We start from the raw sequence: 13,431 nt of genomic DNA, 5'->3' as shown, positions 1-13,431 counted from the left end.
GCCATCATCTTAATGTATACAATCTGGAAAACATCTTTTCATGCAAGTCACTTTTATGCTTAAATATTATGCTTAAATATTACATAGTATTTCTTTTGGAAAAATTTAAGAACCAATGGAGAAACTGTAAACATGTCTTTTCTGTACATTTTTACTATTACGGAAATGAGAAAGCAAAGTTGAGTAGGGTTACTCTTAGCCATTTCCAGTCTCAAATCCTTCTTCACAATGTTGCTGGTTGAAAAGCTTGTTACAAACTTTTTGAAAGCAGTAAAATAGGGGGTGGATTATGGGGTAGGTAGCTTTTCCTGTTGCTCTTCAAAGATAATTTGTGAAACTAAAACTGAGTCTTCAGTTTTGCTAACCTGAAGGAGCCCAGGTTTTTAGAAGTTGCACTTTGCAACTTTATCTACCAGTTATCATACATTCACTTCTGAGAAATCTTCAAGCTTAACACAAATCAGAAGACACCAGTTCAATTTCTGTCATTATAATGAAGGCAGAAAATAGTACCTTTTCCACAATTAACTGTTAGAATACAAAGATTCTCCATCTTCTATTACCGTTTATTCTATAGGGAAGCCATTCTCTGACTTTCATGAGTGAGAAAGCAGCCTCCTATTCTTTCATTCTTTTGCTTATAATTCTCTTATGCTCTTTATAGACTGCTATCTGAAAATACCTCATTTGTTTATTGTATGTTTATTAACTCTTTCTCTCCATTAGGATGTGAACTCCAGAAGAAAGGAATTTTGTTCATCTTGTGCAAAGTCTCCTTAGCATCTGGCACACAGTAGGCATTCTTTTCTTGAATAAATAGTTACACCCATGTGAATAATCCATGTCGCACTATTCACCAGTAATTACTCATATATTTTTATCTAGTTAGCCATATTTAAAGTAATTACAAGCTATATGACTTTGGCAAGTTATTTTACCTCTGATTAAAGTTTTGTCATCTCTAAAATGGTGTTGATAATAGCCTATTTTATAGGCTTATCGGGAGAATTAAATTAATTAGTTCATGTTAAGTAGTCTGTAAATACCTGATACATGGTTTATTGTTCCATAAATTTTAGTTTGTGATTATTATTAAAGTGTGCCTTGTGTTAATTCATTTTTTATTAAGGAAAATTTTAAACATTTGTAAAAGTAGAGAGAATAGTAATATTGTGAACCTCTAGTTTGAATAATTATTAACATATGGCCAATTTGTTGTGTTTATACCCTCTACTCCCACATTTTTAGAAAAAATAATTTAGACATTATAATTTATGATTGAGACATTGTGTGCGAGTCATATATATAGAACAAATATTTTTATTTAAAAGATAAATAATCCTATTTATTAACAGGATCCAGACAATCACGGGCTTCTAATGCTCTGTCACAAGCAGGACATTTAGGCCAGTGTAACAAAGATCAGGTGGGCAGCCCCATCCTCCATCCCCCAATTTCATACCCCAGGGCTGGTCCAAAAAGAAACTGGATCATCCAGGGCTACACAGAAAGATCAGAAGGGATAGCTGTAAGCTAAAAGAGACTGTTGATTAGGATCAGTAAGTTCTAATTACTTCTAGAATATACTAGGGAAAATTTCAAGACTTCCTAGCATCTCTTCTCTAATATAACTTATACTTATAATAAAAGTGGTGGTTGCCTCTGGCATCTCTCAATAGTAGATGTATCTTGGGGGGAAGTCATTCTGCAGTGACAATAGTACACAATGGGTTCCTCCTAAGTCAAATTCACTTCAAGCTTATTCAAGGATTCTCTGGAGTAAAGATATTGGCGCATAAGTTAAGGGGCCCTCTACACACATGCTTTCCAGAATGGGTGTTTTGGCCATAGAGGACGCAACTGGATTACATCTGAAGCGTATTCATGATGGTTTTTACACTCCCTAGAGTAGCACTATCCAAAAAAGAACTCTGAGGTAATAGAAACGTTCTATATCAGTGCTGTCTAATTACGTTAGCCAGTAGCTACATGTGGCTGGCTGCTGAGCTCTTGAAATGTGGATAACGCAATTAAAGAACTGAATTTTAAATTTTAATTATTATCAATTTAAAAGGTCACAAGTAGCTAGTGGATATCAACACAGCTCTACAGGATGTCCTTTGACCAACTGTTTACATCAATAACTAAACACATTAGTTTACTAATTTATTCTAAATAGATACATATTTAACAATAAAAATAAAGAAATTAAAAGTTTATTATTTTGCTTGATTTTAAATAATAGGAACTAAAAACAGAACCACTGCTAAAAGGCCCCTTATGAAAATAAGCATGCCCAAACGTAAAAAAAATTATATACATTTTATCATATATTGAAACTTACAAAATCAGATTCTTCAGGTCAGAGGAATAGTTGATTGTCACCAGTTCCATGGCTTTCTGTAAATTCTCTCGCTGAATTCCTGCCAAAGAGTTGCAAGCCAAAGCCAACACAACTTTTCCTAATGATATCAGATCTGCTTGCTGACATGAAAGAATAAATATAACTTTAATTTTTATTTCATAGGACACATTAATACACTGACACTACCCCTTAAATGGAAAAATTAGCCTTTATAAATAAGCTGCAGAACTTAGGGCATGGTTCCCAAACACTGGTGCTCATCAGGTTAATGCCAACAAAGGTAATTTTAGGATTACACTTTAAGAAACTTTAAGCAACTCATATGCCAACTACAAACTACTGCTTTTAAATATTTTTCAGTTTAAAAAAATTTTTTTAATTTCAACAGAGCTGATATTCTTCTCTATTACAACAAATTTAAGGTTACTTTACACTTGCTTTACTATGACCACAGCAACTTAAGATATCTATTTTTCTCATTTTCCATGACTGCCAGAATATAGTGGGAATATAAAGAATTATTTGAAAGCTCCCATAACTACATTATACTTGTATCCCATTACAAACATAAACATTAACCTCATTCACAGCAAGTTCTCTAGAACGTTGAAAATGCTGCAAACCTCAATAACACCACCTCTGTCTTCGTTTCCAAGTAGACTCTTTTTTTTTTTAATTTTTAAAGATTTACCATTTTGAGACTTTCCTTCTGAAAGGATTTTCAAAACACAGCTGGCTGAAATAGGGTAAGCTCTTTATCATCTATTATAACTCTGGGAAACAGAACAGTCATCCAACTGGTCCTGGTTGGTAGGGAACTATATTAATAATCACAGAGCTTGGAGAATGGAGTAACTCAGAGGTAACAAGAAATCATTTGAAATAATTTCTACAGAATATTTCTGTAAATCTTCAAAATCTGACAAGATCTTTTAATTATTAGGTGTTGGTTTTTTTACAAGAAGGTTTCAAGTCTAGCTGTACATTAAAATCACCCAAGAAGCTTAAAAACAAAAAACAAAAATCATCTAGTGGCCATCCCCTCATGGTGCTATCAGTGTGGAGGAACATTTGGGTATTAGTATTTTCAGTGCTTCCACAAGAGATTCTTCTATGCAGCCAGGGCTGAGAACCATCAGGGGAGTGGAATATGTGTAACTGACATATTTGGGAAATTAGCATATTTCAATCACTAATGAAATTTTAGCATTTTATGGCTATCTTTAACAACATTTTACCCAGGGCGGCGCCTGTGGCTCAGTGAGTAGGGCACTGGCCCCATATACTGAGGGTGGTGGGTTCAAACCCAGCCCTGGCCAAACTGCAACAAAAAAACAGCTGGGCGTTTTGGCAGGCGCCTGTAGTCCCAGCTACTCGGGAGGCTGAGGCAAGAGAATCACCTAAAAAAACCTAGGAGTTGGAGGTTGCTGTGAGCTGTGATGTCATTGAACTCCACTGAGGGTGATAAAGTGAGACTCTGTCTCTATTAAAACAAACAAACAACAACAAAAAAACATTTTACCTAAATAAGAAATGAGGAAGGCAAACTCCATTACTAAAGTAACATTTAAAAGTTTCAAACTTAAAAATAAGTCCCAAACTAGTATTTGTGAATCTGACATTTTAAACATGAGATCATATAATCAGTAAAACAAAAACAAAAACAAAAACAAAAAAACAAACAAACAAAAAAAAACTGATTAGATCAACTACTTTCAATTTATCAGGAGAGAGATGCCAAGGATTCCTGTCAGAGGAACTTTTTAAAAGCTTCAATGGTATAGTACTGGGAGCCCAGAACAGAACGAGGGAAGCTGGCATGAGAAGGAACACAATTAAAGGCACCCATGCTTTTGTTCTCTGGAGGATTCCCCCACTCACACTGCAGATCAGGTAAAACAATCCAAGTTATATTAATGAAATTATAGAAATCTTGGTCAAAAAACAATCAGTAGATGTAAATTCTAGCTGTAAATTTCTATGTTTCAATCCAATGTATTCAAAGCAGACTGTAGGTGGTTATTTTTCAAGTATTTCAGCATCAGAGACCAACACATACAACCTCCCAACCCTTAAAGCACACTTTTCAGCTTGGCTCCACCCTGAATGGATGCTGTATTAAGCCTCTTTCCTGCAACATTCCATTATTCCCTATTAAGAGACAGGAAGATAACTATCCAAGACAGCTAAAGAAATAAATTGGTTTAATAATAAGAGTATCTGATTTTGAGTATATCTCACCACCTCTCTACAACTAACTCAAGGTGGGAATGCTCACTTTTAGAAATAAGGCATACATGTGACATAATCCAGATTAAATTAGAATTTTTTTTTAAAACAGAAGTTAATGAAGTCTTGCTTAATTAAGAGAGTTTAACATCACAAAAATGAACTTTCCTTTCCTTATTTCCCAGCTAAATAATTTTCCATTTGTTATTTTGCTTCTTACCTCCATCTGGTTTTTCCCCCCATTTGTTGAATTCAGGAGGATTTCCCCCCAACTCATTTTCAGTTTCTTCCTGATTCTTGATTTCTTTCTCTGATTCTATCTATGGCTCTACTTATGTCCACTTTACTGAAAGTCAGTCTCTATTCACGTGTCTGAAACAGACTATGAAAAATAGACTACAAGAAACACTGCACTCCTTCTCATGTTCCCTCTTCTCTGTAAAATCACACTCCCCTTTTTGGGACTATCTTTAATTTTCTCCTATACCTTACTATAATAAGCTGTATGAAAAATCATCTATACATACATACCAAAAAAGTAAGAAATAACGGGAAAAAAGTCTGAATATATCCTTTAATGCTTAAAAAATAAAGTGACAGTTGGTTGAAAGTTACCTAATTTTATGAAGGAAGGCAGTTCCTGACTTACAAATCAGTTGCCCTAAACACTTACTTAACAGGTGGTTGTTTGGAACTCAGGGACCATTTTTTCCCATGAAGCATTTTGTTTTTCAAGGTAGCCACACAACCCTTAACATAACTGAAATACCGTACATTTACAAATAAAAGAAACTGTTGTAACACACACATACACAAACTAATCTGACACAGTTTATACTAATAATTTTAAAGAAAAGGAACCCATGAAGATCACTAACAGTCAATCACTGGTCACTTTTGGAAGCACAAAGATACGAAAAAAAATTAATCAGAGCCAATTAGTGAAGTATTAAGTATAAGATAGAAGATAAGAAATAACTACTCTAGAGCAAATCCCTTAGGCAGAAGAAACCTGCTGCTGGGGAGAAAAAGAATTAGGCAGATCCCTCCTTACAGTGCCCCCTAGATGATGCTATCAATCAGGATAGTTTGACAGCTGGTGAGGTGAGGTGGGCACAAGCAGAGGGAAGGAGGGTGTAAGAAGTCTGCATACAACTGAGTGCAATGAATGCCCGTCAGTCTTGGGATTGCAGTGTCTGTGGTTCAGTAGCAAAGATCTGTGCATGAATCAGAATACTAAATACTTAAATACTACTTACACTCTACTTCTCATTTTGTCTTTTTCTTTTTGTTCTCAAATTTTGTCTTATATAAAAGTGAACTAAAATCTTCTCTCAAAACTTTAAACAAGAAGTTGAAAAGAAAAGAGCAATGGGAAGGTATTGCTCTATATGATAAGAGATGATGCCTTATATCAAACCTCCGTAAGTTAATAAATGTTCACAAAAACCTAAAACTTCTTACACACAAAGTTGCATGTCTTAAAAGTACAGCGGTCTAGCCTAATGTGAAGTACTACAATACAAACTGAATGAGGTGAAACATTTACTTTAGTCATATTACTTGCAGAGTAATCAAGGCAAAAGCAGCTATTCTTAATGCTTAAAGGGACAGGTTATTACTCTCTAATGCCTTATCATATTGTAATCAGGAAATAAGAAATAGTAAAATAGCTAAGAACATCATAAGGCCTAAATGAACCCTAATAGAAGGAAGTCAGACAATAACCAAATTCTGATAATGTGTACAAAGTAAATGATAGGGTCTGAGTAAAGTTAGAAAATGGCAATCCAACCAGTCTTTGAAAATATTTCTAAAATTTTATGAATGGTAGTGAGACAAGTGTTCTAAAAGTAAAAATAGGGCACCCTCCCGGACCTACGAAAAGAGCTGCACTGTGACCCGCGATCAGCACCCCTCCCCAACCCCGGTAAGAGCTGCGATAGGCACCCTCCCGGACTCCGGCAAGAGCTGTGCGGGGCACCCCACGCCCTGACCAGGAACTCCAGGAGCCACGCAACCCGGAGTGGCTCCCTCCTGTACCCTCCCTGCCTCCACACTGGCTGCTTGTCTGGCCAGGGACTCTGGTAGCCGCATGCCCTCCGGAGCCCTCCCTTCCTCTGCGTGGAGCCCTTCTTCTGGCCAGAGACTGCTGGAGCCTTGGGCCCTCTGTGCCAAAGTCACTGGGCGCCAGGCACTCCCAGAACCGTGTGCACCACCCCCCGCCCTGTTGCTCGATGTGAGTGTGTCACACTCCAGAGCTGCTCCCGTAATAAGAACTCTCTGGCTGGGGCAGCCCCAGAAGAGCTACATAGGGTCATTCCCTAGAAAGATTCAGCAACAATAGAGTAATCCCCAGGGTCTAATCTTGGAGAGACACCACTCCAACTCTGAGGATGGCCAGAGGCAACGGTGAAAAACAATCATGACACGAAATCAAAGGAAAAACTCTGGCAATATGAATAATCAGAGTAGATCAACTCCCCCAAAGAACAATGGGGCAGACACAGCACAAGATCCCATGCACAAATACCTGAGATGTCAGAAATCGAATTCAGAATCTGGATAGCAAATAAGATTGAATTAGAATTCCAAGCAGGAACCCAAAAGATGTCTCAGGAATTCAGCGAATTCAAAGACCTAATGACCAAAGATTTTGACATTTTGAGACAAGAAGTTGCAGCCCTCAATGATCTGAAAAATACAGTAGAATCCCTCAGTAACAGAATGGAGCAAGCAGAAGAAAGGATTTCTGACATTGAAGACAAAGCTTTCAAACGCTCCCAAACTCACAGAGAAGAAGAGAAATGGAGGGCAAAAACTGATCACTCTCTCAGAGAGCTCTGGGATAATTCGAAGAAAACGAATATTCGTCTTATAGGGATCCCCGAAAGCGATGAAGTGGCTTCACAAGGCACAGAGTCTCTTCTCCATGAGATTATGAAAGAGAACATTCCAGATATGCCAAGAGATTCTGAATTTAGATAGCTGACAGTTTCAGAATCCCAGCATGACTCAACCCAAATAAACATCCCCCAGGCACACTATAATTAACTTCACTAAAGTTGATACGAAGGAGAAAATTCTGAAAGCAGCCAGACGAAAGAAAACCATTACCTACAAGGGGAAGAATATTAGAATAACTGCAGATCTCTCTGCTGAAACCTTTCAAGCTAGAAGAGTATGGTCATCGACTTTTAATCTCCTAAAACAAAATAACTTTCAACCCAGGATCCTGTACCCAGCTAAACTAAGTTTCATTTATGATAGAGAAATTAAATACTTCAATGACATTCACATGTTGAAGAAATTTGCCACAACTGAACCAGCTCTCCAGGATATTCTGACCTATCCTCCATAGAGACCAGCATAATCCTCCACCATAAAAGTAAACCCACCCAGAAAATTTTGATCAAACTCCAACTTCCACAGTCACAAAAGGATTAAAAATGTCCATTGGACTCTCGAAAGGCTTATCAATATTCTCAAGTAATGTGAATGGTTTAAACTATCCTCTAAAGAGGCACAGGTTGGCTGACTGGATATAAAAACTCAAGCCAGATATCTGCTGCATATAAGAATCACATCTTACATTAAAAGACAAATATAGACTCAAGGTAAAGGAATGGTCATCTATACTCCAGGCAAATGGAAAGCAGAAAAAAGCAGGCATTGCAATCCTATTTGCAGATGCAATAGGCTTTATACCAACCAAAATAAGGAAGGATAAGGATGGACACTTCATATTTGTTAAAGGTAATACTCAATATGATGAGATTTCAATCCTTAATATGTATGCACCCAACCAGAACGCACCTCGATTTATAAGAGAAACGAACAGACACCAGCAACTTGATTTCCTCCAGTTCCATAGTAGTTGGAGATTTTAACACCCCTTTAGCAGTGCTGGATAGATCCTCCAAAAAGAAGCTAAGCAAAGAAATCTTAGATTTAAACTTAACCGTTCAACATCTGGACTTAACAGACATCTACAGAACATTTCATCCAAACAAAACTGAATACACATTCTTCTCATCAGCCCATGGAACATACTCCAAAATCGACCACATCCTAGGCCACATATCTAACCTCAGTAAATTTAAAAAAATAGAAATTATTCCTTGTATCTTCTCAGACCATCATGGAATAAAAGTTGGACTCAATAATAACATGAATCTGCGTATCCATACAAGAACATGGAAGCTAAATAACCTTATGCTGAAGGACAGATGGGTTACAGATGAGATTAAGAAGGAAATCATAAATTTTTGGAACAAAACAACATGAAGACACGACTTATCAGAACCTCTGGGATACTGCAAAGGCAGCCCTAAGAGGAAAACTTATAGCACTGCAAGCCTTCCTCAAGAAAACGGAAAGAGAGGAAGTTAATAACTTAATGGGACATCTCAAGTAACCGAAGAAGGAGAACATTCCAACCCCAAACCCAGCAGAAGAAAAGAAATAACCAAAATCAGAGCAGAATTAAATGAAATTGAAAACAAAAGAATTATACAACAGATCAATAAATCCAAAAGTTGGGTTTTTGAAAAGGTCAATAAAATAGATAAACCTTTAGCTAACCTAACCACGAAAAAAAGAGTAAAATCTCTAATTTCATCAATCAGAAATGGTAAAGATGAAGTAACAACAGACCCCTCAGAAATTCAAAAAATCCTTAACGAATATTACAAGAAACATTACTCTCAGAAATATGAAAATCTGAAGGAAAGCGACTAATACTTGGAAATACCCCACCTACCAAGACTTAGCCAGAACGAAGTGGAAATGTTGAACAGGCCTGTATCAAGTTCTGAAATAGCATCAACTATACAAAATCTCCCAAAAAAGAAAAGCCCAGGACCAGATGGCTTTACGTTAGAATTCTACCAAACCTTTAAAGAACTAGTACTTATATTACTAAACCTCTTCCAAAATATAGAAAAACAAGGAATACTACCCAACACATTCTACAAAGCAAATATCACCTTGATCCCTAAACCAGGGAAAGACCCAACAAGAAAAGAAACTAATGAATATTGATGCTATAATACTCAATAAAACCAATATCAGTAATGAATATTGATGCTAAAATACTCAATAAAAACCTAACAAACAGAATCCAACAACACATCAAAAAAATTATACACCATGACGAAGTGGGATTTATCCCAGGCTCTCAAGGCTGGTTCAATATACGTATAAATCTATAAATGTAATTCAGCACATAAACAAACTGAAAAATAAAGGCCATATGATTCTCTCAATTGATGCAGAAAAAGCTTTTGATAATACCCAGCATCCCTTCATGATCAGAACACTTAAGAAAATTAGTATAGAAGGGACATTTCTTTTTTTTTTTTTTTTGTAGAGACAGAGTCTCACTGTACCACCCTCGGGCAGAGTGCCGTGGCGTCACACGGCTCACAGCAACCTCTTAACTCTTGGGCTTACGCGATTCTCTTGCCTCAGCCTCCCGAGCAGCTGGGACTACAGGCGCCCGCCACAACGCCCGGCTATTTTTTTGTTGCAGTTTGGCCGGGGCTGGGCTTGAACCCACCACCCTCGGCATATGGGGCCGGTGCCCTACTCACTGAGCCACAGGCGCCGCCCAGAAGGGACATTTCTTAAACTAATAGAGGCCATCTACAGCAAACTCACAGCCAATATTGTATTGAATGGAGTTAAATTGAAATCATTCCCACTTAGATCAGGAACCAGGCAAGGTTGCCCATTGTCTCCATTGCTCTTTAACATTGTAATGGAAGTTTTAGCCATTGAAATTAGGAAAGAAAAGGCAATCAAGGGTATCCACATAGGGTCAGAAGAGATCAAACTTTCACTCTTCGCAGATGACATGATCGTATATCTGGAAAACACTAGGGATTCTACTACAAAACTTTTAGAAGTGATCAAGGAATACAGCAATGTCTCAGGCTACAAAATCAACACCCATAAATCTGTAGCCTTTATATATACAAACAATAACCAAGCTGAAAAAAGTCAAGGACTCTTATTCTTTTCACAGTAGTACCAAAGAAGATGAAATATTTGGGAGTATACCTAACAAAGGACATGAAAGATCTCTACAAACAGAACTATGAAACTAAGAAAAGAAATAGCTGAAGATGTTAGCAAATGGAAAAACATACCATGCTCATGGCTGGGAAGAATCAACATTGTTAAAATGTCTATACTACTCAAAGCAATATATAATTTTAATGCAATTCCTATTAAAGCTCCATTGTCATATTTTAAAGATCTTGAAAAAATAATACTTCGTTTTATATGCAATCAGAAAAAAACTCGAATAGCCAAAACATTACTCAGCAATAAAAACACAGCAGGAGGAATCACGCTATCAGACCTGAGACTGTACTATAAATCGATAGTGATCAAAACAGCATGGTATTGGCACAAAAAACAGAGAAGTAGATGTCTGGAACAAAATAAGAGAACCAAGAGATGAATCCAGCTACTTACCGTTATTTGATCTTTGACAAGCCAATTAAAAACATCCAGTGGGGAAAAGATTCCCTATTTAACAAATGGTGCTGGGTGAACTTGCTGGCAACCTGTAGAAGATTGAAACTGGACCCACACCTTTCACCATTAACTAAGATAGACTCTCAATGGGTAAAAGATTTAAACTGAAGACATGAAACTACAAAAATACTTGAAGAAAGTGCAGGGAAAACTCTTGAAGGAATCGGCCTGGGTGAATATTTTATGAGGAGGACTCCCCAGGCAATTGAAGCAGTATCAAAAATACACTACTGGGACCTGATCAAAGTAAAAAGCTTCTGCACAGCCAAGAACATAGTAAGTAAAGCAAGCAGACAGCCCTCAGAATGGGAGAAAATATTTGCAGGTTAGACCTCCGATAAAGGTTTAATAACCAGAATCCACAGAGAACTCAAACGTCTTAGCAAGAAAAGAACAAGTGATCCCATGTCGGGGTGGGCAAAGGACTTGAAGAGAAACTTCTCTAAAGAAGATAGACGCACGATATACAGACACATGAAAAAAAGCTCATCATCCTTAATCATCAGAGAAATGCAAATCAAAACTACTTTGAGATACCACCTAACCCCAGTATGAGTAGCCCACATAACAAAATCCCCAAACCAGAGATGTTGGCGTGGATGCAGAGAAAAGGGCACACTTCTACACTGCTGGTGGGAATGCACACTAATACATTCCTTTGGAAGGATGTTTGGAGAATACTTAGAGATCTAAAAATAGACCTGCCATTTGATCCTATAATTCCTTTACTAGGTTTATACCCAGAAGACCAAAAATCACAATATAACAAAGACATCTGTACCAGAATGTTTATTGCAGCCCAATTCATAATTGCTAAGTCATGGAAGAAGCCCAAGTGCCCATCGACCCATGAATGGACTAGCAAATTGTGGTACATGTATACCATGGAATACTATGCAGCCTTAAAGAAAGATGTAGACTTTACCTCTTTCATGTTTACATGGATGGATTGAGCTGGAACATATTCTTCTTAGCAAAGTATCTCAGGAATGGAAGAAAAAGTATCCAATGTACTCAGCCCTACTATGAAGCTAATTTATAGCTTTCACATGAAGGCTATAACCCAACTACAGCAGAAGAATATGGGGAAAGGGCCAAAGGAGGGGAAGGGAGGGGGGAGGTTATGGTGGAGGGAGGGTAATGGTGGAGCCACACCTACGGTGCATCTTATTGTCTACATACAATAACTAAGAAAATGCCATGAAGGCTACGTTGAACAGTTTGATGAGAATATTTCAGATTGTATATGAAAGCAGCACACTGTACCCCTTAATTGCACAAATGTACACAGCTATGATTTAACAATAAAAAAAGAATAAAACAAAAAAAAAATTTAAAAAAAAGTAAAAATAATCGGTGTGACTAAATTAGTGGAAAGGGTGATATTTAATACAATTCATCCAGCTGACTAAGCTGTTTTAATCCATCCATTGAGGTCAATCACATAAATACATTTTTATTCTGAATAGCTAGAGTCTCTGACACTAGCATTAATTTAAGTATTCCACCCTCTAAGGACTCTACAGTATTATCTTGGTGGTTATGAAATATACAAAGTTTGCAGAGACCACCCAAAAATAAACTGAAATCTAGGTTTAAAACCCTGACATATTTTGAAATATAACTTGTCTTTAAAACAGAAAAAGAAGCTTTACATTATTCAGTAACTATTCACATTAGTTCTTACTCACCTGATACTGGGCCATTAATGCCAATGGATTATTATTTTGGCTGTTATCAAATGTTAAAACATCAAAAACTCCAACACAATTTACTCGTAACCTTTAAGGACAGAGAATTTAAGAGAATAATAAAAATGAGGGTTTTAAAAAATATATACTAATGGAAATTTAACATTCCCTATAATATTAGGAAGGATCTCAAACTAGTCTAATTTCTTCACCACACCCATGTATCACTTCCACCATTCATCATTTTAGAAATGAGGAAATTACAGCCTCCTTCTAAGTCAGTAACTGGGCTGAGCCTGGTGGGTCATAGCTATAAACTTATCACTCAGGGAGGCTGAAGTGGATCATTTGAGCTTAGGAGTTTGAGACCAGCCTGAGCAAGAGTGAGACCCTGTCTCCACTAAAAATAGAAAAATTAGCTGGGCTTTGTGGTAGGCACCTGTAGTCCCAGCTACTTAGGAGGCTAAGACATCAGGATAGCTTGAGCCCAGGAGTTTGAGGTTGCTGTGAGATAGGCTGAGGCCAGGGCACTCTAGCCTAGGCAACAGAGTGAGACTCTGTCTCAAAAAAAAAAAAAAAAAAAAGAAAGTCAGTAACTGA

The 13,431-nt window shown here is 37.2% G+C and overlaps 1 protein-coding gene across 8 annotated transcripts in view; it reads right to left on the bottom strand.

Annotated features, from left to right (window-relative positions):
• The window catches only part of PAN3 (poly(A) specific ribonuclease subunit PAN3), a 166,116-nt gene that overhangs the window by 13,546 nt on the left and 139,139 nt on the right, over window positions 1–13,431 (bottom strand). For 7 of the 8 annotated variants that reach the window (XR_008374590.1, XM_053563433.1, XM_053563428.1 and 4 more), the window contains 2 exons: window positions 12,832–12,922; window positions 2,345–2,484 (listed from right to left, as the gene is read on the bottom strand). Coding sequence is in view for 7 of the 8 variants with exons in the window: in XM_053563433.1 (XP_053419408.1) it covers window positions 2,345–2,484; window positions 12,832–12,922 (231 nt within the window). In the remaining variant the exon portion in view is untranslated. Of the gene's footprint in view, window positions 1–778; window positions 1,534–2,344; window positions 2,485–12,831; window positions 12,923–13,431 lie in introns of those variants that run through there. The other variant, XM_053563435.1, reaches the window with a different exon arrangement.

This window comes from Nycticebus coucang, chromosome 15 (assembly GCF_027406575.1).
Source record: "Nycticebus coucang isolate mNycCou1 chromosome 15, mNycCou1.pri, whole genome shotgun sequence".
Classification (NCBI taxonomy): domain Eukaryota; kingdom Metazoa; phylum Chordata; class Mammalia; order Primates; family Lorisidae; genus Nycticebus; species Nycticebus coucang.
The sequence above is the reverse complement of the archived record's forward strand: the minus strand, read 5'-3'. Positions and strand labels throughout refer to the sequence as shown.